This window comes from Castanea sativa, chromosome 1 (genome assembly GCF_040712315.1).
Source record: "Castanea sativa cultivar Marrone di Chiusa Pesio chromosome 1, ASM4071231v1".
Lineage (NCBI taxonomy): Eukaryota > Viridiplantae > Streptophyta > Magnoliopsida > Fagales > Fagaceae > Castanea > Castanea sativa.
Window position 1 is genome coordinate 11,653,114 of NC_134013.1, and position 21,217 is coordinate 11,674,330.

At 32.4% G+C, this 21,217-nt stretch overlaps 1 protein-coding gene and 2 non-coding genes across 5 annotated transcripts; 2 read left to right on the top strand and 1 right to left on the bottom strand.

The window, feature by feature from the left end:
* Nucleotides 1-3,647: 3,647 nt before the first annotated feature.
* On the top strand, nt 3,648-3,749 carry LOC142622963 (small nucleolar RNA Z161/Z228). Its single transcript, XR_012841999.1, has one exon. It is a non-coding gene; the product is annotated as a small nucleolar RNA Z161/Z228 (small nucleolar RNA).
* A 74-nt stretch (nt 3,750-3,823) lies between these two features.
* LOC142623023 (small nucleolar RNA Z105) lies at nt 3,824-3,895 on the top strand. The gene has a single exon (XR_012842048.1). It is a non-coding gene; the product is annotated as a small nucleolar RNA Z105 (small nucleolar RNA).
* Nucleotides 3,896-5,696: 1,801 nt separating this feature from the next.
* Nucleotides 5,697-12,956, bottom strand: LOC142643037 (putative E3 ubiquitin-protein ligase LIN-1). 3 transcript variants are annotated; one of them, XM_075817560.1, is made up of 16 exons: nt 12,766-12,956; nt 11,931-11,991; nt 11,379-11,786; nt 11,228-11,307; nt 9,809-11,086; nt 8,996-9,140; nt 8,626-8,883; nt 8,222-8,531; nt 8,010-8,134; nt 7,801-7,920; nt 7,545-7,676; nt 6,941-7,063; nt 6,743-6,853; nt 6,476-6,619; nt 6,113-6,364; nt 5,697-6,022 (listed from the first exon to the last, which is right to left on the bottom strand). In XM_075817560.1, exons 3-16 carry the CDS (start codon nt 11,664-11,666, stop codon nt 6,005-6,007), a joined length of 3,384 nt encoding a protein of 1,127 aa, XP_075673675.1. In that variant the 5' UTR covers nt 11,667-11,786; nt 11,931-11,991; nt 12,766-12,956; the 3' UTR covers nt 5,697-6,004. The 3 variants fall into 3 exon arrangements, with proteins under 3 accessions (XP_075673675.1, XP_075673683.1, XP_075673694.1); XM_075817568.1 differs by lacking the exons at nt 11,931-11,991; nt 12,766-12,956 and having other exon boundaries at nt 11,390-11,561; XM_075817579.1 differs by lacking the exons at nt 11,931-11,991; nt 12,766-12,956 and having other exon boundaries at nt 9,809-11,090; nt 11,379-11,437.
* Between the last annotated feature and the right edge of the window lie 8,261 nt (nt 12,957-21,217).

Genomic DNA, 21,217 nt, shown 5'->3' on the forward strand with positions numbered 1-21,217 from the left:
AAATTATTGCTTTTGAACAATCCTTATGGGATACTCTGTTGCCATCCATAATAATATCTTCAGGATTTATTACATCAACATAGATCTCATCAAGATTCATTGCTTCCAGATGAAATCTTAGTATCAAGGATCCATGATAAGAAATGATTGCCTAAAATGTATAATTACAAAAGAAATTAATTACATAAGAAATTTAAACTTTGTAAGGTTTGACATCTATATCAAATATATAATTACAAAAGAAATTAAATAACTATTTTTTTTTATACACAATTTTAATGAAACAATACTACACATACATATTCAAAAGTTGATTGCAATGAAGCAACACATACACATTCAAAATTTATCAATATACGTTACATATATCTATAGCTATAATTGAGTTGGTTTCTTACTAATCATTTTAACAATATATATATAGAGATATATATATAAAACATGAGACCCATAATTTTTTTTAATCAATTAAAATAATCACTAAAATTATAAGCATAAAATGTAATAACAAAGAGATAGGATAAACACTAATTCTTAGGAAGAAAAGAAAACTTTCAGTAAATTAAGAGGATAACACAAATAACCTTTGATGTTTCAAGAACAATAGGATTACAACTTCCTTTCGAAATTAGGTAGAGACTCATGTTGATAACATGTTATGAAATGATCAAAATAAATAAAACAAAGTAAGAAGAAAACAAAAGATATATATTGATAAACTCTTGTATTCAAGTCGTTATCCACGATCCTTTTGATATCTCTTAGATGTGTACAATAACCAGTAAAGCAATTCCACACACACATATATAAAACCTTAGAATGCTTGTAAAATTCATGGGTTAAGATTGCAATAATGAGTACAATTATGAATATACATTTCCCTTGTAGACTTTACACATTTCAGACTTTACACATCCCAAATAATCCTTTCATTGTCCAAACATTCCAATCAGACTTTATTTCTAACAAAAATATTATTATTTTTTATGTCAAGACAACTTCCACGTAAGCTTCCATGTGGCATTAATAAAATAAAAAAAAATCAACGATTTTCTAATTCATTCCCTCTAACTCCCTCTGTCTTTTTTATCTAACTCAGGCTCACCTTCTTTCTTCTATGCCTAGCCTCCATGATGACATGACTAAACTCTGAATCTCACTCTTTGAGTTCCTTCAACACCACTGCTATTCTCTGACGCGTGCCACATCCATCACAGCAATGGTTGCTAAATCCAAAACATCTTTTGTAACCTCCCACTCTCTCACACTTGCTCACTCTCTCTCATCAATGTACCAACATCAAAGCTCTAAGCCTCTATCTATCTTTGAACTGTGTAAGGGGAATCTAAAGGAGATGGGTTTGGTGATTTCAGATGGGTATGTTTTGAGTGGATGAAGCCCTTTGCATTTGTAGGTATGTTCATTTTTGCAAGCCATATAGATGGTATGATTTGATTTGGATTTTGTGTTGTTTTTCAAAATGGATTCATGGGTTTGGATATTTTCGATTCTAGGTTGATTTGTAAATGACTAATTTTTTTTTTTGTTTTGGTATAAAAGTTTGGGTATTTTCAGCTTAACTTTGCAAAATCAAAAACAAATTATTTTTGTAAAGGTCTGGGTATTTTAACTTATATTCTATTTCTATCTTCTAAAATTAAGTTTCTGAATACTATCCCTCATTTCATTTTTCCATTTGATGGTATAAAAAATGAAGGGTTTAAAAAAAAAAAAATTATTTAAAGAGAATGAAGGATACAAATTACACATATACAACGTGAGAAGATTGTATTTTTAAAATTAATTCCATGTGGCAGCTTATGTGGAAATCTATGTGGCATAAAAATAATATTTTAATTAGTCACATCAACATTTTTCATCCAACACTCAACGACAATGACCATTTTGACACAATTCCAAAAGATTAGAGACCAAATTGACACATTTAAAAAGTTAATGACCAAATTGACATATAATGTAAAGTTTATAGACCAAATATATTGTTTACCCTTAAATTTTTTGTTAGGCTACAGAAATAATGATACATTATTTTATTGGACAAAATAAATAAGTGTGACAAATTTATGTAACATTTAACAAAAAAAATATTGATAAAGTGGCTGCTAAGAGCATCCGTAGAGGGGAATTCTAACCCATCTTATTTTACCATTCCAAAAAGCCACTTTATCAATTATACAATACAATTTTATAATACTCCAGTATCCTAACTTTTATTTTCCTATTTTACTCATTAAAATAATATTTCTACACGATAAAAAATATATATATATTCCCAATTTTCTCCTCCACAGGCTACCTTCCAGACTCCTCCATTAACTTTACTTTTCACCTTCTTCCACACAACTCCATTCCTTTATCTTCCATCATCCATATCAACCCAGATCGGCGAAACTAAAAAGAAAAAACACGCCGCCAACATCGCTGCAAAACCCATCACTGCAAAACCCATCAACTTCTTCCACAAAACTCCATTCCTTTATCCTTCATCATCCATATCAATCCACCTAGATCGGCGAAACAGAAAAAAAAAAAAAAAAAAACCGCCAACATCGCTGCAAAACCCATCACCTTCTTCCACAAAACTCTATTGCTTTATCCTCCATCATCCATATCAACCCACCCAAATCGATGAAACAGAAAAGAAAAATAAAACGTCACCAACATCGCTGCAAAACCCATCACCTTCTTCCACACAACTCCATTTCTTTATCCTCCATCATCCATATCAACCCACCCAAATCGGCGAAACAGGAAAAAAAAAAAACAATTTCCACCACGTCGGACAGCAAGCTCCACACCGTCACCCTCAATCACCCATCCCCACCACCACGGAAACACATGAGCTCCACCACATCAAACACATGAGCTCCACCACATCAAACCCTTGATTCAAGGGAAAATAGAGAGGAAAAAAAAATGAAAGGGAAGAGAGGGGCGAGAGAAGGGGAAGAATTGAATGAGTGAACTGAAAAGGAAGAAAAACAAAAGAAGCTAGAGAGTGGAGATGAGAGTGTGACCGGTGAGAGAGAGAGAGAGAGAGAGAGAGAGAGAGAGAGGAATGGATAAAGTGAAAACTTGATAAAATATTAGTTTTTTTTTTTTTTTTACAACTGTGCTACAGTACAATTCTAAAGGTAGAATTGCACTGTAGTAGTATTGCAATTTTTTTTGCAATACTTGCTTTTTACAAGCCCTAGCTGCGGGAGGTTTTTGAGGCATTTATGCTAAACGTTTCTTACATTTGCCATATCCATGCCCAGCTGCGGATGCTCTAATGCAAATGAAATAAAATTTGTAAAATCCAAACACTCCATATCTTGCAACTTTGCAATTCAGGCGTCTGTTTTTGTTTGGAAAACGGCGTCGTAGCTGCGGCTAGACCTGCCGTTTGGTACAAATATTGGGCCGGGCTTTTTATCTTGAAGTGGGCTTTAGTTTAGTGGATACTAAATAATATAATTCTTACCCGATTGAGGAGGGGTAGAATCGTCAAATAAATTATAGAAACCCTAATGACGAAGCCCGTGCCCTTTAAATAGAGATCGCTTTGTGCCTCCAAACAATAGTTCCCTCTCTCTTTATTTTTTAGTGTGTTTTTGTAAGAATTAGTTTGTGTATGGTGAAAGAAATCAAGTGATGAATTTGGATTTAAAATTCTCACGACGGTCGTCTGAGACACTTTTTTAAAGTGTCGGAGTTGATGCAATAATCCAATACTTCTGATGGTTTCTTCTCTGTGTTTTCTTCCCTTGTTACTTTTCTCTTTGTATAATCGTTTTTTTATTTAATAATTATGAGTGGGGCACAATGATGATGAATTGATCATCGTCCGATTAAATTCATGACAGGATATATATCCTCCTACTCATTCTGAATTGCTTGCCTCTCTCATCAGATTTCCAAAATCTCAACCTTCATCAATCTTTCTTGTTTTAGGTTTTTTGTTTTTGTTTTATTTATTTATTTAAATCTGTGTTTTATACATAAATAATGAGGCACTGTGAGGAATATTCTAAAAGTGTGAGATTGAAAATCTATGAAATTCTCAATAATCAAGCATAAAGTCCTTTTCATTCTGAGTGCCTCTTTACTTTGTTTATAAAGAACTCGGCTCTAATTGGAACAAGGGAGCTCTCAAGTTCTAAAATCAAGTTTGTAAAGTGAATCCCATAGAGGAAGCAGAGAGCCAAGATGATACCGAGTAGTAATTGTTAATAAACTTTAATTGATTCCCGTTTAGTTTTTAATTTAACCCATTCGAATTAAAAACAACAATGACCATAATTATAAGTAGACTGAACCGAACAGATTCATAAAAAAAATAAGTAGACATTAACAGATATTAGCTATTATGATGTGAGATTTTTAAATCTAAATCAAGCAAAGAAGAGCCCAAATGCATACAAATCAAGATCATAAAAATGAATATATTGCATTATAATATTTAATACATCATCGTTTCAACACACAAGATGTATAGATAAATTGCTCGGCGGCGAAGTGACATGATGAAAAGGTTTTAGGTACTCTCACTCTATCTTATTAGAAATGTTTTATGATCCAATGACTAAGTTCCAGATGTTCTGGCTTTGTGGCAAACAAAGAGTTCATGGAAGAAATTACTCCTTAAGAATTCCAAAGGAGCGTTTGCAGAGATTGCATAGGAAGTAGGAACTGTAAAAGCAACAAAAGTTTTGTGAGTTATTGGCTATCGTAATTGTTCCTGATTTAGAGGTTTTTCTGGGACTTTTTGTGTCCCCATTGTAGTTTATTCCTTAGAGAGGTTATCATTTGGTTTTCCACCTCTTGACCAAATCTGTGTCGTATCTTTGTTGCTTTGGTTGATTTGGTTTATTGCATATCTATGGTAAATCTATTTTATCTTCTTTAAAAAAAAAATGGGTGTTTAATGGTCGTCGTTAAACGACGTGAGATTTGAATCTTAAATGTCTTTGTGAAAGTGTTAAAGAGGTCTCCATTGAATTATAAAGCTTTTGGCTTATCTTCAAACTTAAGATGGCTTCCTTATACCACCTTGAGTTCCTTGTTAGTATTCACATGTCATGTATTTGTTATATTTAGGATAATGTCCTCAATATAAACTAAAATCAAGATCCATTACTTGTCTTTTATTTTAGCCCAATCAAGGATCTTCCTAGATCAAATTTATGTTCTATATGGACATTCTTAAGAGTGTTCACCAACCGCACAAACCTCAAAAATCACATTAAAATTGACCGCAAAATGGTATGACTGCACTACATCGCTAGTAATAGTGCACCACATCATGTGGTGTAGTGCAGTTTGTGGTTTTATAATTAAAAAAAAAATAGCATAAACTGCACCACATCCTCTCTATATATTAATATATTCATTTTTTAATATTAAATATATTATTAATAACTTAATAATCCAGTTTTCAAAAAAAAAAGTTTAATAATTCTAGCAAGTGTTGTTTAGGAAAGCCAACTCAAAATAAAGAAAAACTAACTCAATAGTTTAAAATTTGGTCCAAAATAAAGGGAAAAATCAATTTTGAGCTAGGTAGGAAAAGTCCAAAATTTAAAAAATATACCAGCTTTAAACTGCATCTTATACACTTCACCGCACATGTGACCGCAAAAATGAAATATAGTGCGGTTATGGTTTTGGTTAAACTTTAAACCGCATCATACCACATTGCACATGTGAGTGCAAAAATGAATTGTGGTGTGGCTATAGTTTTGGCTAAACCGCACCGCAAAGTGCAGGACTAAAAATGGCCTAGAACACCTCTGAGAACACCCCAGGCATTCCTGTATGGCAGATTGTACAGAAATATAAAGTGTACATAGGTTGCATTAACAGTGTTCCTCTCTCTCTTTTCAACAATCTTGAACTCGGCATAAATGAATTCTTAAACATACTAGGTGTGGAAAAAGGAGAAGTTTTGAACATTTAATTTACAAGTGGAACATAGTCTACGCTCATCTTTACCGCTAGCCTAGTCTAGAGCCCAAACCTGCAACCACAATTCAAAGCAGAAATGAGTGATGACCACAAAAATCTGAGTCTTCCATTATTTTGTTAGTTTATGGTTTTGTGTACTAACCTGGATTCTGCCATCAGAGGAGGCAGCAAAAAGCATTAATTCATTCATATCTGATGTTAATGATGTAGTTTTTGCATGCCCACCACCAGCCATTTTTATAGAAGCAGCTTTGATAACTTTTTCTTTCACCCAAACCTCAATTAACCCACATTTTGTGGCAGTATAAATGAAGTCACTGTTGACTGCAATGCGTTGGATATCAAATCCTGTTGGGAATGATCCAATTACTGCCTTGGTTGAAAGCGAAAACACCTTCCATATGCAAAACAAGCAAAAAAAAAAGAGAGGCACAATATCAGTTTTGCTACCAAACTGTCATTGCTAATTATGCTTGATAATAACAATGATGTGAGAGTTGCATACCTTTCCAGCTATAGCATCAACTGAAGACCCACCAGCAAAGAGGAGGTCTTTATGAACGTGCAAGGAATGTATGACTTGTTTTCCTAACAATTTTCTTGTGCCAGAGTAGAATGTGTTTGTTGTGTAATTGCACAAATCAACCTCCTGCCATATATATATATATATATATTTTTTTTTTTCTTTCAAATTATTAGTAAGCTTTTGTGACTGTAATCTAACGTTGATGTGTTTCGTGATCGCGATGTTTTGTGATTGTGTGAAGTTTACCTGGATACTGTAACTAGAACAACCGCAATATAGTTTGTCCCCAGTCATGGCAAGGCATTTCACATATTTGTTGAAATTTATATGCTTTGGAGTCCCAGACCAGTTATACACCTGTGATAACACTAATGTCAGCAAAGCTCTTTTTGTTATGGGCTGCATATTTGTCCTAGCTGTTTAAATAAAACACTTAGCACTTGCCTTGACCCCAGTTCCATGAGAAATATAGCATGCCACTTTAGAATTGGCTGTCAAGTCATATACTGCTTCTTTCACATCATGAACTTGAATGCAGTGAATTTCCTCAGGTTTAATTGACCAGACCTGTAGGCAAGAAATACATAACAATTTTTTAGTGAAATTTAGTAAACACAGCAAACATGTAGCTATATTTTGCAGGAAATTTTGTTTAGCATTTGTCTAATACATAAAACATAGGAACATGTGGTTTTTTGCCTTCACCATTTTGTTGGAATCATCTAGTCACTAATGTCATTTATTATGAAAAAATGTGTAGTACCAAGAACAAAATCAATTGAAACAAAGAAAATAAGAAGCTCTTTTATATGTTTTTTATACATATTAAGTGGGCGAGGGGGGATTCAAACTTTAAATGTCTTCATTAAAAACTCTAAGAAATGCCAGTTATCATTATCAGTTCCAATTTCTGAGCTACTTCTTTCCTATGTAATAGAGGTCATTGGTGTGTGAATAATGTTCCACCATATTCCCATTTCAACTAAAATAGCCAAAACAAGCATGCAAGACTGATTTTTCTTAAAAAAGAAAACTTGTGATGGCTTACCCGAATTGTTTTGTCAAAGGAACCACTATATAGTTTGTCACCTGAAGATGGTACATAGAGGCATGTGATAGCCTTTGTATGCTCACGAACTTCTTGAACCAACCTTGGTAACCTTTTTCCAACATCCCACACCTACAAGCAAGATATTATGGCTTTAGCTCTTGCAAAGGAAATAAACAACCCCACATATTTGCAGTTGCGCATGTATCCTTGAGCAGGTATGAAAAGATTGAATATGTTCTGTTTAGGTGCAAACCTTTATGGTTCCATCAGAATGGCTGCTTAAAAGTCGACCATTTAGATGAAGCAAAGACAGAACCTCACCATTTGCGCTTGAATCTAACTCAACCATTTCAGAACAACTCCACAACTGTGTCTAAAAAACACAACATTAGTAGGATTTAGTTATCTAATTGTCAATATTATTTTAAATCAAGGACATGAATTCTCCTCCACGCCACTTACTGCATCTACAGAGGGTAAATTCATCAAGGCTTCCATTATATCTCTGACCACCAATGAATTCCTCTTAAGCTTTCTTAAAGTCCTGTAGATGCATTTAGCATAAACCCCCAGTGCTTCAAGTGCAGCTATATTTAGAGAGTTTGAGTTAATTTTCATTTGAAGAGACATGAAAACGTTGTGTGTAAACATTACCTCTGATGCATTGTACTTACATGGATCACTGACAAAAGTTTTCATAGCAAGGGTCACTAAAATCTTTTCCTCTAGGTTCTTGGATGATTGGAGGACATTTATAAATTCATCAAGCAAGGACTTGCGAGCAGCATCTTTTACACCAGTATGAGGAAGAGTAGAAAGCATGTACGTGAGCCATGTAGCAAGGACAAGGCATGACCTTGCCATTTCTAAGGAATCACTCTTGAGACATTCCTCCAAGGCTTTGAAAATTGAGCCATTCTCATGGTTGCAAAGTACAAAAGCTACCCTTCTCTCCCAAGAGCTTGCAGGTTTCTCTTCCTCTTCCTATATATAAGTATATAAGATTCAGGATAGATACAAGGTTGAGTTTAATGAGTAATATGCTCTATGACAAACCAAAAACTAGACATATGCAAACCATTGTTTCCATCAAATCGTTGTCTTCTTTTCTCAGCTGTTCTGCCTTCATCAAGGCATTGTAAGGTTGATCAAACCCCGCAATCTTGAGTAACCAGGCTTTGGTATAGGACTTCCCTGAGGAAGTTAGACGCCCGGATAGAGATATTAAAGCATCTAGAGCCATCATTTTAGAATCAGAAAATTCCTTTCTCCTGAGTGTTTCAATTAATATATCTATAGCTTCTTCCCTATACATGCTCATCTCCCGTGGCTCAACCTGGAAAAGTGATAATCAGTGGAATTTATAGTTAGATGTTATAGTGGTGTATGTTAGGAACATTATTTAAAATCTACAATATTAATGTTGATTTCAGAGAATCAAGGCAAACCAAGAGATCAAGCTGAAGAAGAAGAGCAGCAATGGCCGGTTGCTGCTTTGCAGGAGCCATTTGAAGATACACAAGAAAGGTGTGCATGGTACTAAATGCTCCTTCGTCTTTAATTATCTGCAAGATCTGGTTGCAGAATTTCCTCCTGTGACAGCATAGAAAGAATAGAATCTTCATTGAGGGTGTTAGGCAGGGTACTGAGCAAGGAAAGGAATAATAAATCAAAAGGTACATGAGCTCCATAAAAAGCACACATGTAAATTTGTGTGCAGTGTCTAATACACAGAACCATTTAGGAGTATGATTGGAATCATTTTAGAACCTAACTCCAAATATTTCCTGGTGAAAATACTGTATCTAGGTACTATTGCAACTTTATTTTTATATCAGTAAGTTATGCACTTAATGATTCTTGAACCTAAGACCTTACTTTTACCTTCTTATGGGGAAAGGTACAATAGCAACTTTAGTTTGATCAATGCAATAGCAACTTTAGTTTGATCAATGCAATTGCAATGTAGTTGCTATCAAAATCCTTTACATGAATAAACATCTAATTTTGGAATGAATGACCCCAGACACACACACACACAGTTGGTTTTAAGACTTGTCCTTCTTAGGTAAACATGAAATCAAATTCAAAGGTTTTGAGTTTAGTTTTGTTATTTCAAAATTTGGTAGCTTCTATCTTTTCAGTCAAAAAAAAAATTTGGTAGCTTTAATTATTAGAAGGATTTGCAAAGTAAGAGAAATTGGTTACTTCAGTCTTCAGATTTATCATAAAGAAGTGAAGATATAATATGAAAAATGTACCTGTGTAACTGAACGAGCTCTGAGAGAAAATCTACACATATGCCTCTTACACTATCATTTCCAGCATGAAATAATTCTAGAACAGGCGACAATTCAATTCTATTTGCTATCAAGCTCCGGCAACCTTTTTCAGCTTGCATGCAACATAAAAGTATGGAAACAATGGATCTCCTTCCTTCCAACCTATCCAAACACTTGACCAAGGCTGGAATTCCATTTGTAGAAATAACACTCAAGGCACTGAGGGACCTGCTGCATTCATCCCCTCCCATTAGAATCTGCTCAAGCAATGCTATGGCAGCATCCCTGGGCTCCATTACAAACTGAATATCATCTAAATCTTCAGATTTGTTCAGAATTGTCAGGACAAGGGAGGATACAAGGTCATGAGCTGAAAGCTGAGCAAATGCTGGGGTCAACTGGTATATAAGAACATCAGCCTCAGATAGCCCATTCTTTAGCAGAGCAGCCAGGCAATCAAAATCAGAATCTACACTTGTTAGAGTATTCCCAACACCTTCATCTGCAAATACTAGCTCTGAGAGTATGTAAATTGATGTTCTGAGAACTTCTCTGCTCAGAGAAGCTGACAGTATTTCCACAAACCCATTTACAATTGTTGGATTGGATAAAAAAGACTGAACCCCAGGATCAGCTTTTGATTCCTTCCATAATCTGGCTATTGCCAACACAGCTGCTTCACATTCTTGTAAGCTGTCTGAAGTAGAGAGACAAGAACCATAGGGTTTTAAATTATTGATAATTGCTTCTACTGCTGCTTGGGATATTACACTGGTAGGTGATGTAAATACTGCTGCACGCATAAATCTTTTCTTCCTATAGTTAAGATAGTCATCTATGCTCTTATCGCAGGATATATCACTTGTTTTGTCTAGAGTGGAGGCCAAGTGGATTTCTTTTGTGGAGGATCTAAATGAATCTCTCGGTGTTTCGGAGTATGAAAATTCTTGAGCAAGATCAGGATACTGTTCTTTCCAAGATGATATTAGTCTCTTCAAAACATAGTTTGTTTTGGGCAGTATACTGGCAGAGAGAGGTTGCAGTGTAATGGGGCATGTTACATTTCCTCTTTCAAGCCATTCTTGGATTGCTTTTCTTTCATATGTCTGGCCTGTTTCAAGGGTAACAGGTTCAAAAAATATCTGGCTTGTGATGGAGCATAGAAAATCCTTAGGTGGTCTTGTTTGAGTAGTCAGCTTCTCAGACATTGGGAGAGAGATGTAGCTCTGGCTTCCCTCATCAACTTCTTGAATAGTACTGCCTAGTGCAAAGGAATTCAAATATTTTAAGGGGACAGAAATCATAGAATGATAATGTCTTTAATCAACCCTGCTAAAAGAAAAGTACAAATACTAGAGAATTCCCAAAATAAAGACAAAAAGGAAACAAAGTGAATACCTATTTTCTAATACTTGGCAATTCTCGCTGTCAAAACTCTGTGTTCTGCTATAGTTTTTTCTGCGAAATTTCAGCTTCCCCTACATTGCAAAGAGTTAATTAGCACTGTTCAAAAAATTGGATAAAAGTACATCTTCAATCTGAAACCTACTATGACTTCACCATCAGAGTCTGCTGAGTTGAAGCTGTGATCATTCCTCACGGGTGGAGATGAAGGCAACGAGGTGGAAACAGATGAATCAGGGATACGGTGGGATAAAAGGTGTAACTCAGCAGGGTTTTCTTTTTTAAATTGCACATCTGGTTTTGGAGATAAAATAGTTGGAGAAGGAGATTTAGGGGAATCCATTGGAGAAAAGAATGTGGTAGAATGCATTTGGTTCTTCATTTTAGATGTCTGTGCTTTAGGTCCAGTTTCCTTTTCCTCAGCCATCTTCATGCCACTGGGAGATGCCCTTTTGATAGGTTTATCATCAGAATGAGAATCCACATAACCATCATCAGGCTCATATTCAGAGTCATCCTCATCTTGATCTTCATTCTCATCAAGCAACCCCTCCTGGCATAGTAAGCAAGAATGCAGCTTGAAATTATTCCAAAACTAAGAAGCCCAAGTAGAGAACTTTAAAACATACGGATAAAAACCCAAAATTAAGCTTCCTCATGGCATTGTGAATTTTACTGCTCTAATTTCCATATTTACCTGAGGATCCCATCTAGTGAACTCCTACAGATTCTGGGACGCGGTAGAACCTAAATTTAATCTGCTTGGAGCCAAATCACCAAAAGACGTAAGTAAATAAGAGCCTCAAATCATTCTCTCCAGAAAAATCAATAGCACGTTATTTAATTAGTGTATTAAATAATCCATATCCTTTTGGTCCATTGCAAACCTATAATCCATGTTCTTTTTTTCTTTTTTTTGTCTTGTGAAGACAATCTGAACAAACAAATTCCCAAACTTAATATATGAACAACAAAAGCATGAAACTCAGTTGCAAATGGTTTTTCTTGATTGCTAAGGAAGTTTAAGAAATGAGACGGTAACAACTTATACTTCATATTTTCTCCTGGTCACATGTTTAAGATTAACTCAGGCATTTAGAAAACTCAAACACTTATGTAAAAAACAAGCTCTACATGAAATGATTATGATAGCCTTGAGGAAAAGAATGAAAATATCTCATCAATTTAAGAACGAAACAGTAACAGATTCTAGCATCACCAAAACCTCAAAAACCTTAAAGGCACTGGAGACCATGTTGATGATAAATTGCCAATTGTCGCAAAAACTTAAGTTACTACCCTGATACATAATAAATTACAACTATTACTAAGGTAAATTTAATCACTAAACCATTATTCTAATGGTTGAAAGATAAATTGAGCAACTTTAAAGTATAGTCTCCACACAGTAAGAAGTGCATAAAAATGGTTACTAATCTATAGATATCAGTAACAGCAAATTGACTGAATCCCATAATAGAAAACTCAAGATGAACGTGGAAAAAAAAAAACAGAGAGAAAAAAGTGCTTACTGTATTGAAGAACCAGCACAGCTAGTCTGGTATGGTCGTATGGATTGGCCAATGACCAATATTTTTCTAGGCAATTAATATCATTGTTGTTGAATTTCAAAGACTAACAAATTTACAAGAAAGAGTGTGAGAAAGCCGGCTTTTGGAGATTGAATAAGCTGTGCCGGCTTTGGCCATTTTTGGAGTGTTGATTAGGGTCCGTTTGGATAGAACTTATTGCTGAAAATTGAAAACACTGTAACAAAATAATTTTAAAATGTGTGAATAGTACCGTGGAACCCATTTTTAATGAAAAAATTGCTGAAAAGTGAAATTTGTGGGTCCGTGAACAGTGCACGAATGCACTGTTCACAGCAGATTGGGTCAACACTTGCGGCTGGGGAAAAAAAAAAAAAAAAAAAAAAAAAACTGAAAACGCAAACGCAGGAATAAGTGCAATCCAAACGCCCTCTAAGGCAAACAAGCCGACTGAAATTTTTTTTGTATATTACTATAGACTATTCAAATAGCGACTTTTTTGAGTTTTAAATAGCTTCCTAGGAAAAAAAAAAAAAAAAAAATGAATGTATGAAATAATTGAATATAGTTGGCCAAAATAAAATAATTGGGGGTTTGAATAGTCGTTTAGTAAAGGACAAGAGCGCGTCTTACCAAAAAAAAATGGACAAAGAAATAGCATTTAGCTTTTGGCCTAAATTTTTGATCAAGTCTAAGGAAACAACATAGAAACAGGTCAAAGTTCAACTGTAATCACGTTACAGAGGGACGAAAATGCCCTTTGTTTGGTGTGCGGTTCATCAACTTTCTTTGGCGGGAAGGTGAGTGATATAGAGCCTATTAACATTGCCAATCAAATCACTTGGGTCTATATGCAATGCTTGAAGTCCAGTTGATTTGTTGGACCTGTAACTTGGTTGGGTAGTCCATAAAATTTGGCCAGGCCTAACAAAACCACATTTCACTTTGGGAAATTTGGGCCAAGACTGAGGCCAGGTCACCAGGTTGTATAACCACAGACGAAGCAGTTTTTGTTTTTCCTGGGAAATATAAAAGAGAAGTACTCTATGTAGTTGTCCACAACGTTTGATTGACACTTTCATATTAAATTAGAAACGATAAGTTATTATTAATTCTAATTTAAATTTACAATTTAACTAATTTTTTGTTTATTCATAACAGCCAACAATAACTAGGCACTTAAAATTTTGTTGTGAAAATGTTATGGATATAACATTGCTTAATATAAGAAGCTATAAAAAAATCAGTTGTTTTTTTTTTTCCATAAAAAGCTTTTAAAAGTATTTCCTAAAACAATGCTCTTAGGACATTAGTTAACTTTTTCTTTATAATAATATAAAAACTTATAAAAAATGTTATGAATGTAACATTTCTCAATATAAAAAGTTATCAAAAAAATCATTTTTTTTTTCGTAAAAGTTTTTAAAAGTATTTCCTTAATAAATGTTTTTAGAATACTAGTTAACTTTTTCCCTATAATATTATAAAAAAAACTATAAAAAAATGTTGTGATATAACATTTCTCAATATAAAAAACTATCAAAAAAATCGTTAACTTTTTTATTTGAGAAATGATATGTCCATAATATTTTCACAACATTTTTACAACAAATCCTAAGTGGCAGGATGTTACTGATTGTTATTGTTGGGGCAAAAAAGTAATCTTAGTGTTAGGTTCAAATTTGAACTAATAACAACTAACCACCTATGATTTGTTGTAAAAATATTGTGGACGTAGCACCTCTCTTTTTATTTTCTAATAAAAAGCTTCTAAAAGCATTTTCTGAATCAATATCAGTTAACTTCTATCTTTCATCTCAAAAAAAAAAGAAAAAAGAAAAGAACACTAATTAACTTTTGCCTTGTAACAATAACTGGGATGTCTTGTTGAAAAATCAGGAAGTATCCGTGCAATTACAAAACTTTCCGCAAAACATGAAAAATGAAGCAATTAAGCACGACGCTTTTCACACTTTTCATGATTGTCACTTGGAAAGTGATACATTTGACTGGTCAATTATCCACATTTATTATTCGAGTCATAAGCCACTAGTCCATTCTAGCAACGCGGAAATGTCAATCTTCTATAAGAAAAGTCGTTCTTCTAATGATGTTAAGTAAACTAGCTACCAAAAAAAAACTAGTTGTATGGGCAATATTTGCTTGCAATATCCATATTCTCTTATCTTTGTGTGTTACCTTCTTCTTGCTATGCTAGTTATGATTTTAATCGTAAGGCACTTTTACAATGATTTGCTGTTGGTACTTGGTTCATTTTGAGAGAGGAAAAGAAAAAAACTCTCTAATTAGTGACAAACTTACAAATGCATGGTGTAAATTGACCCATGAAAGGAGGGTCTTTGAGGGAGATCATGTAGAAATGTACAATGTATTTAATTTATTAGGTATAGGTTGAATTGAATATGAAGTACAGTTCTTTCAAAAAAGGAAAATGTTGAACATTGTCCTGGGGTTGAATCACTAGAATTCGCCCATTTAAAGTCATTTTTTGTGTCAGCCAAGTTTTACTTATTTGGTTTGATTAATTGTTCTACTCCGTTCTCTGGAATGAAAGTTACTAGCCGACTTTGAAAACAAATTTTTGCCCGGTTTGTTCAGCCAGAATTGGAGTCCAAAAGAGTCTGCAGCATGTAATTCATTTGACAATTTGACTTCTTGGTGTTTTTAATGGAACGTTTATAGTTCAAATTTATTCATTTTTAATTATCAAATTATCAACAAAAAATAAAAATAATATATATAATCTATCTTATTTTATTTTTAATAAAGGGGTAAATTTTTTATATATTTTTAGGGGGAAAAAATTGACTCCTCTAGACTCAAATCCTTTTTTGATAATTTTATACTCAAATTTTCACAAAAAAAAAAAAAGTTATTGCACAAAGAATAGTAATGCTTTTCCCCCCTTCTTTAATTGAAATTACTATCACCTTATTTTCTTTTTTTCTCTTTACCCCTTACTTTACTTTGTTAAGTATTTAGTATCAAAGTGATAGAAATATTTATCGAAAAACGTGTGAAGTTTAAGAAGTAAATTGGTCAAATTAAAAGTTTAAGAATTGTAATAGCCACTACATTAAAGTTCAAGAGGTGTCAGGGTAATTTTTCTTTATGCTTTTCATGTTTTCTTAATAATATTTGACAAATAAAATAATTATAACCAATTAATTTCTTTATAAAATACGTCAAAAAGAAAAAATATAATAGATACTCAAGCAGTGTGGCCGATACCGTACCGGTACCGGCCGGTACATACTGTACCGGCCAGTGCAGCGGTACCGATACACTTTTATATTGTACCGAAAAAAATACCGGCTATACCGGCCAATTTTGGGCAATACCGGCCGGTACCGGGCGTACCGGCCAGTACAGAAAAAAGCTTTTTATTTTATTTTATTTAGTTTTGTAATTTTTGAATTTTTGTAAAGGTATAATGGTAACTTATTTACATTAACTTCTTAGTATTATTTGTTTTCTTAGTATGCAATGAACAACTAAGCTTTCTATTTTTTATATTGTGTTTTTTTTTTTTTGATACTAAAGTCTAAAATTATGAATAATTTGTTCTGAATTGAGGTAATGTTTTATAATAAACTTTTATATTTACTATAATATAAGTGAAATATTATATGTTTATAAACATGGTTCTAGATATTTTGGTGTGTGCGTATGTGTGTGTATATATATATATATATATATAAAATAGCGGTAAATCCGAAACGGTACACCGGTATTGACCGGTATCCGAAATATATCGTACCGGTGACCAAACCGGTACAGCCTTCGGTACGGTATTGACTTCCTTGTACTCAAGAGATAAATTATTATTTTTTTCAATGGTATTGTTTTTAGTGAATGAGTTTTATTTACAAGGCTGTTGCAAATGGAACTTCATCAATATGTGCAAAATGTTGTTCGACATCTAGAGTTTAAAAAAAATTGTCAGTATTTCTTATTTGTGTTAATGGTTTTGAGGACTAGAAAACCAAAAGTCTACCAACTTGTTTATAAAGTGGATATACTTGTGCTTACCCTTCCAGCTTTTTTGCCCATACAGAGTGATAATTTTCAGTTCAGAGTGTTGTCAAAAGGCAGAGTCAAAATAGAAGATGAGTTTTTAATGGATTCTTTGATTTTTATAAATTGGAAGGAAATTCTTGTGACGTTCATTATGAAATAAATTTTTTTTTTTAAAATTTAAAACAATCGTTAGACTTCATTATAATATATAATTGCATTTCAATGTATTAAAAATTAGTTATTTTTGTGTCTTTTATATGTATAGTTAATACATAGTTTGGATATTTATTTATGGACAAAGTTTAGTTACAAAATTAGATGTAACTTAACTATACAAACTCACTCGATAAAATAAATATTACAACATATTTTGAAAATCTAAGCGTTGAATTGCATATTTTTTACGCTCTTAATATACATGTTAAATTTTGTGTCAATCAGATATTATTTACAATATGATCTATAAGCTTATATTTTGTGTATAAGTTTAAATTACAAAAACTTGCAATTTAATAAAATTATTGATGACATAGCTATTAATCTTTAATTTTCTTAAAATTTTGCAAGCATATAGGATATAAGAAGATGTAATCTAATTGTGAATTTGTCAAAATTCACCTCCAATTAGGAACAGAGGTATCATTGGACTAGGGGCAATGCCCCCCCCCCATTTTTTTTAAAATATTATTATATATGTGTACTAATTTTAGCAATTTTATTTTATAAAATTAATTTTTTCCCTTAAATAATATCATTAATTCTTTTAAGCGTAATGTTATACTTACAAACTTTTTTACAACATTTTTATAAATTTTTTTTGTAGCAAATTCTTATTGGTTTGCATAATGGGCCCACCACTCACATAAATTTTTTACCTATCAATAACCACTTATCATATTATTAATTTATAAAAATGCTAGTAAAACTAAAAAATAGTTTAACAACAAAAATTACCAATAGTAAAACTTAAAAAAAAAAAGCTCAACTAACCAATTTTATCCAAAATAAATAACTCTGTCCTTTAAAAAATTCAAAACAAAAATAATTTTGTTCTTACCCAAAAAAAAAAAAAAAAAAAAAACTCAACAGCTAAGCCTAAGTAATAACAAAGTCAGTAGTTGAAACTATCGCACATAGCCAACAATAAAACCGCCCCCTAACTCAAAGTTCTGACTCCATTTCTGCCTCTAATAAAAAAATATTAAGTAAGTTTGTAACCTAAGGTTATAATTAATTTTATAACTAAATTTTGTCATTTACTTATTTATTTACTATAATTTTTAGATTGATTCGTACTTTGACCTCCTTGATCGAAATCCACTGTCTATGAGCATAGGCCAAAGGGACAAAATAATAAGTTGCATGAATCTTCCATTTCCATTACTATTAACCATTTCAAAGAGAGTATGCCACGAGAGTATCTCCGTGGGTAGATAGTTACCAGGAAACAAATAACAAAATGACAAATCCAACGTCAAAGGTTTGACCCCCAAACAACCCCTAAAGATGACAATGTAGCATTATAATATATACTGTTGGATCTAACTGATAAATAGACTAAGATCCTTTTAAGCGGAATAGTGAACATTTGAGCATTTTTATATATACGGAGAGAGATATAGACCATCCTACTACAATTTTGACGGCTTCTAATTTTATAATTATAGCAAAGACGAGAGATTTGAACCTGAGATTTTATCCTTGAAAACATTTGATTGTGTGAATCAGAAAAATACTTTTAATTTAATAATTATAACAAAGATGAGAGATTTGAACCCAGGATTTCTTTCTTGAAAGCATTTGAATGTGTCAATCAAAATATTTTTAATTTAATAATTATAACAAGGATGAGATATTTGAACCCGAAGTTTCTGCTCTGTAAATATTTGAATGTGTCAATCACAATACATCTAATTTAATAATTACAACAAAGATGAGAGATTTGAATCTAAGATTTTTTCCTTATAAACATCAGAATGTATCAATTAAATCCAAATATTTTTGGGCGAATAGACATTTTAATGTCGTACAAACATGGCAACCGACAATAATGGGTCATTATAGAGGAGTCTACATGTGATATATTTTTATTTGTGGAGTATATAGTGAAGTAGGAAGAGTAAGAGTGGGATAGATACTCCACAAATAAAAATATATCATATGTCTATCTAATTTATTAAATGCTAAATTTATGTCTTCTATTATTTTAATTACCTAAATATGATGAGTTATTTATTTATTTTAGAAAATTGAAATAATAGAAGACATAAATTTAGCATTCAATAAATTAGATGGGCATATGACATATTTTTATTTGTCGAGTATATAATGAAACATGAAGAGTGAGATAGAAGATTTAGACTCACGATGTTGGGTTGAATTATAGAAATAATTTGAGTTCTATAATTCTGACCAGTAGCACCCATCCCTTTCACTCTGACCACTCAAGGAACAATATTATAAATCCGGCTCTGACCGCATTGGTGATCAGAAAAGTATATTCTCATTACATGATACAGGAATCTTCCTAAGTCTTTTATTTATATTATTCTTTTCTTTTCTTTTAATTAAAGTTCCAGGTATATTTATATTTGCATTGATTATATCTCAAGTGAAGAAGATGAAGGATACGTAATGCTTTATAGTTTATACGTTTTCTTAGCAATTGGTTTATAAAATTTTGGTCAACCATTAAAAAAATTGTCTATATGTTCTTATTAAGGAATATATATTTCTTTAAATTAAGTAATTTTGGATATATACCACTATAAGTTTTTTTAAAATATTTTCTCATTTCTTTGGGTGTATATTAAAAATATTTAGTATTCTAAAAAAAAAGAATAAATAGTTCAAAAAAAGGCTTTCTCAACTTTACCTTTAAAAAAAAAAAAAAAATTTACCTTTGTTTTTAACAAGTTGGCTTGTAATATTTTGTTTAGAGTTGTGCTTGTAATACACGTTTACTTATCAATTGACTTGTAATATTTTGGGTGATGACCTTTGTTTTTATCAAGTTGGCTTGTAATATTTTATTTAGAGTTATGCTTGTAATATACGTTTACTTATCAATTGGCTTTTGTAATATTTTGGGTGAGAGATGGAGGTTTGGTTAATAAGTTTTGGTTGAAACAAACAATGGTTTACAAAAAATGAAAGCATAAAATAAATTCTAGTTGATCAATATTTTTCATCGCTCCAAACACCTATAAATATGGAAAATATTTTTCGAAAATCAACTTTCATCCAAGGATGGAGCTAGGACTTGAAATTAGGGGGGACAGTTATGCTGTTAGTTGCGTGCGGCAGCTCTAGCTTTTGGCTCGGTTGCTTAACAACTAATATATATATATATATATATATATATATATTTTTTTGTGTTTTTTATATGTGCATCCAAGTATGGACAAAATTATTTTGTTCAAAATTTTTTAAAGGGTTGGATTGTTTGTTTTTAGTAAAATTGGTTGATTGAATTTAATTTTTTTTAGCTTTATTATTGGTAATTTTTGTTGTTGAATAATTTTTTTGGTCTTGTTTATTTTACTTTAGATTTTAGATCTGACCTTTAAGATGAGGAAAATTCTAAAATTACAAACTTTTTTAGAAATTATTAATGTAGTGAGTAGTTATTAGTAAGTAAAAAAGTGATGTAAGTGATAGGTCCAGATGCAAACCAATAAAATTTTACTACCTCAACAGTTAGTATAAATGTTATAGAAAAGTTTGTGACTAGAGTAGTACTCTTAAAAGGATCAATGATAATGTTAAGGGGGACAAAATATGATTTTATAGAATAAAATTGCTAAAATTAGTATCTATGTATATATTATTTTAGGGAAAAAAAAAGTTAGGGGGACCATTGCCCCCTAGTCCAAGTCTCCCTCCGTCCTTGCAGTTTCATCAAACCAAACAAAGCCTAATTTATGAGTCTGTAAGCGATTCTACTTAATCAAGAAGCACCATTTGATTGTCATTTCTTTGCCACTCTCACCAATCTATGACCATAATCTTATCCCCTATACGTCTTTGTCTTTCTTGCAATTATGTTTTGTACTACACACTAGACTAATGTTAAAGCATCCAATTAAGACACCAAAAAACATAATCTTTTCACATTTTGATTTGTATTAACTAGTCATGGCTCCTCTCCCCACTCACTCATATTGCCTTTTACAATTATGCTTTTATGATTATCACATCTTTCTTACTTTGCATTATGTTCATAAATATGGTTAGTTGCAGTTTGAAGATGCAACAACGAGTCTCAAATGTTAAAAAAAAAAAAAAAAAAGGCGTCTCAAATTCGACCTAAGTTAAGACTCTTAAACACCTTTTTCTTTCTTTCTTTCTTTCTTTCTCAAATTCCAACCACTTCGGTTTTCTAAATCTACCG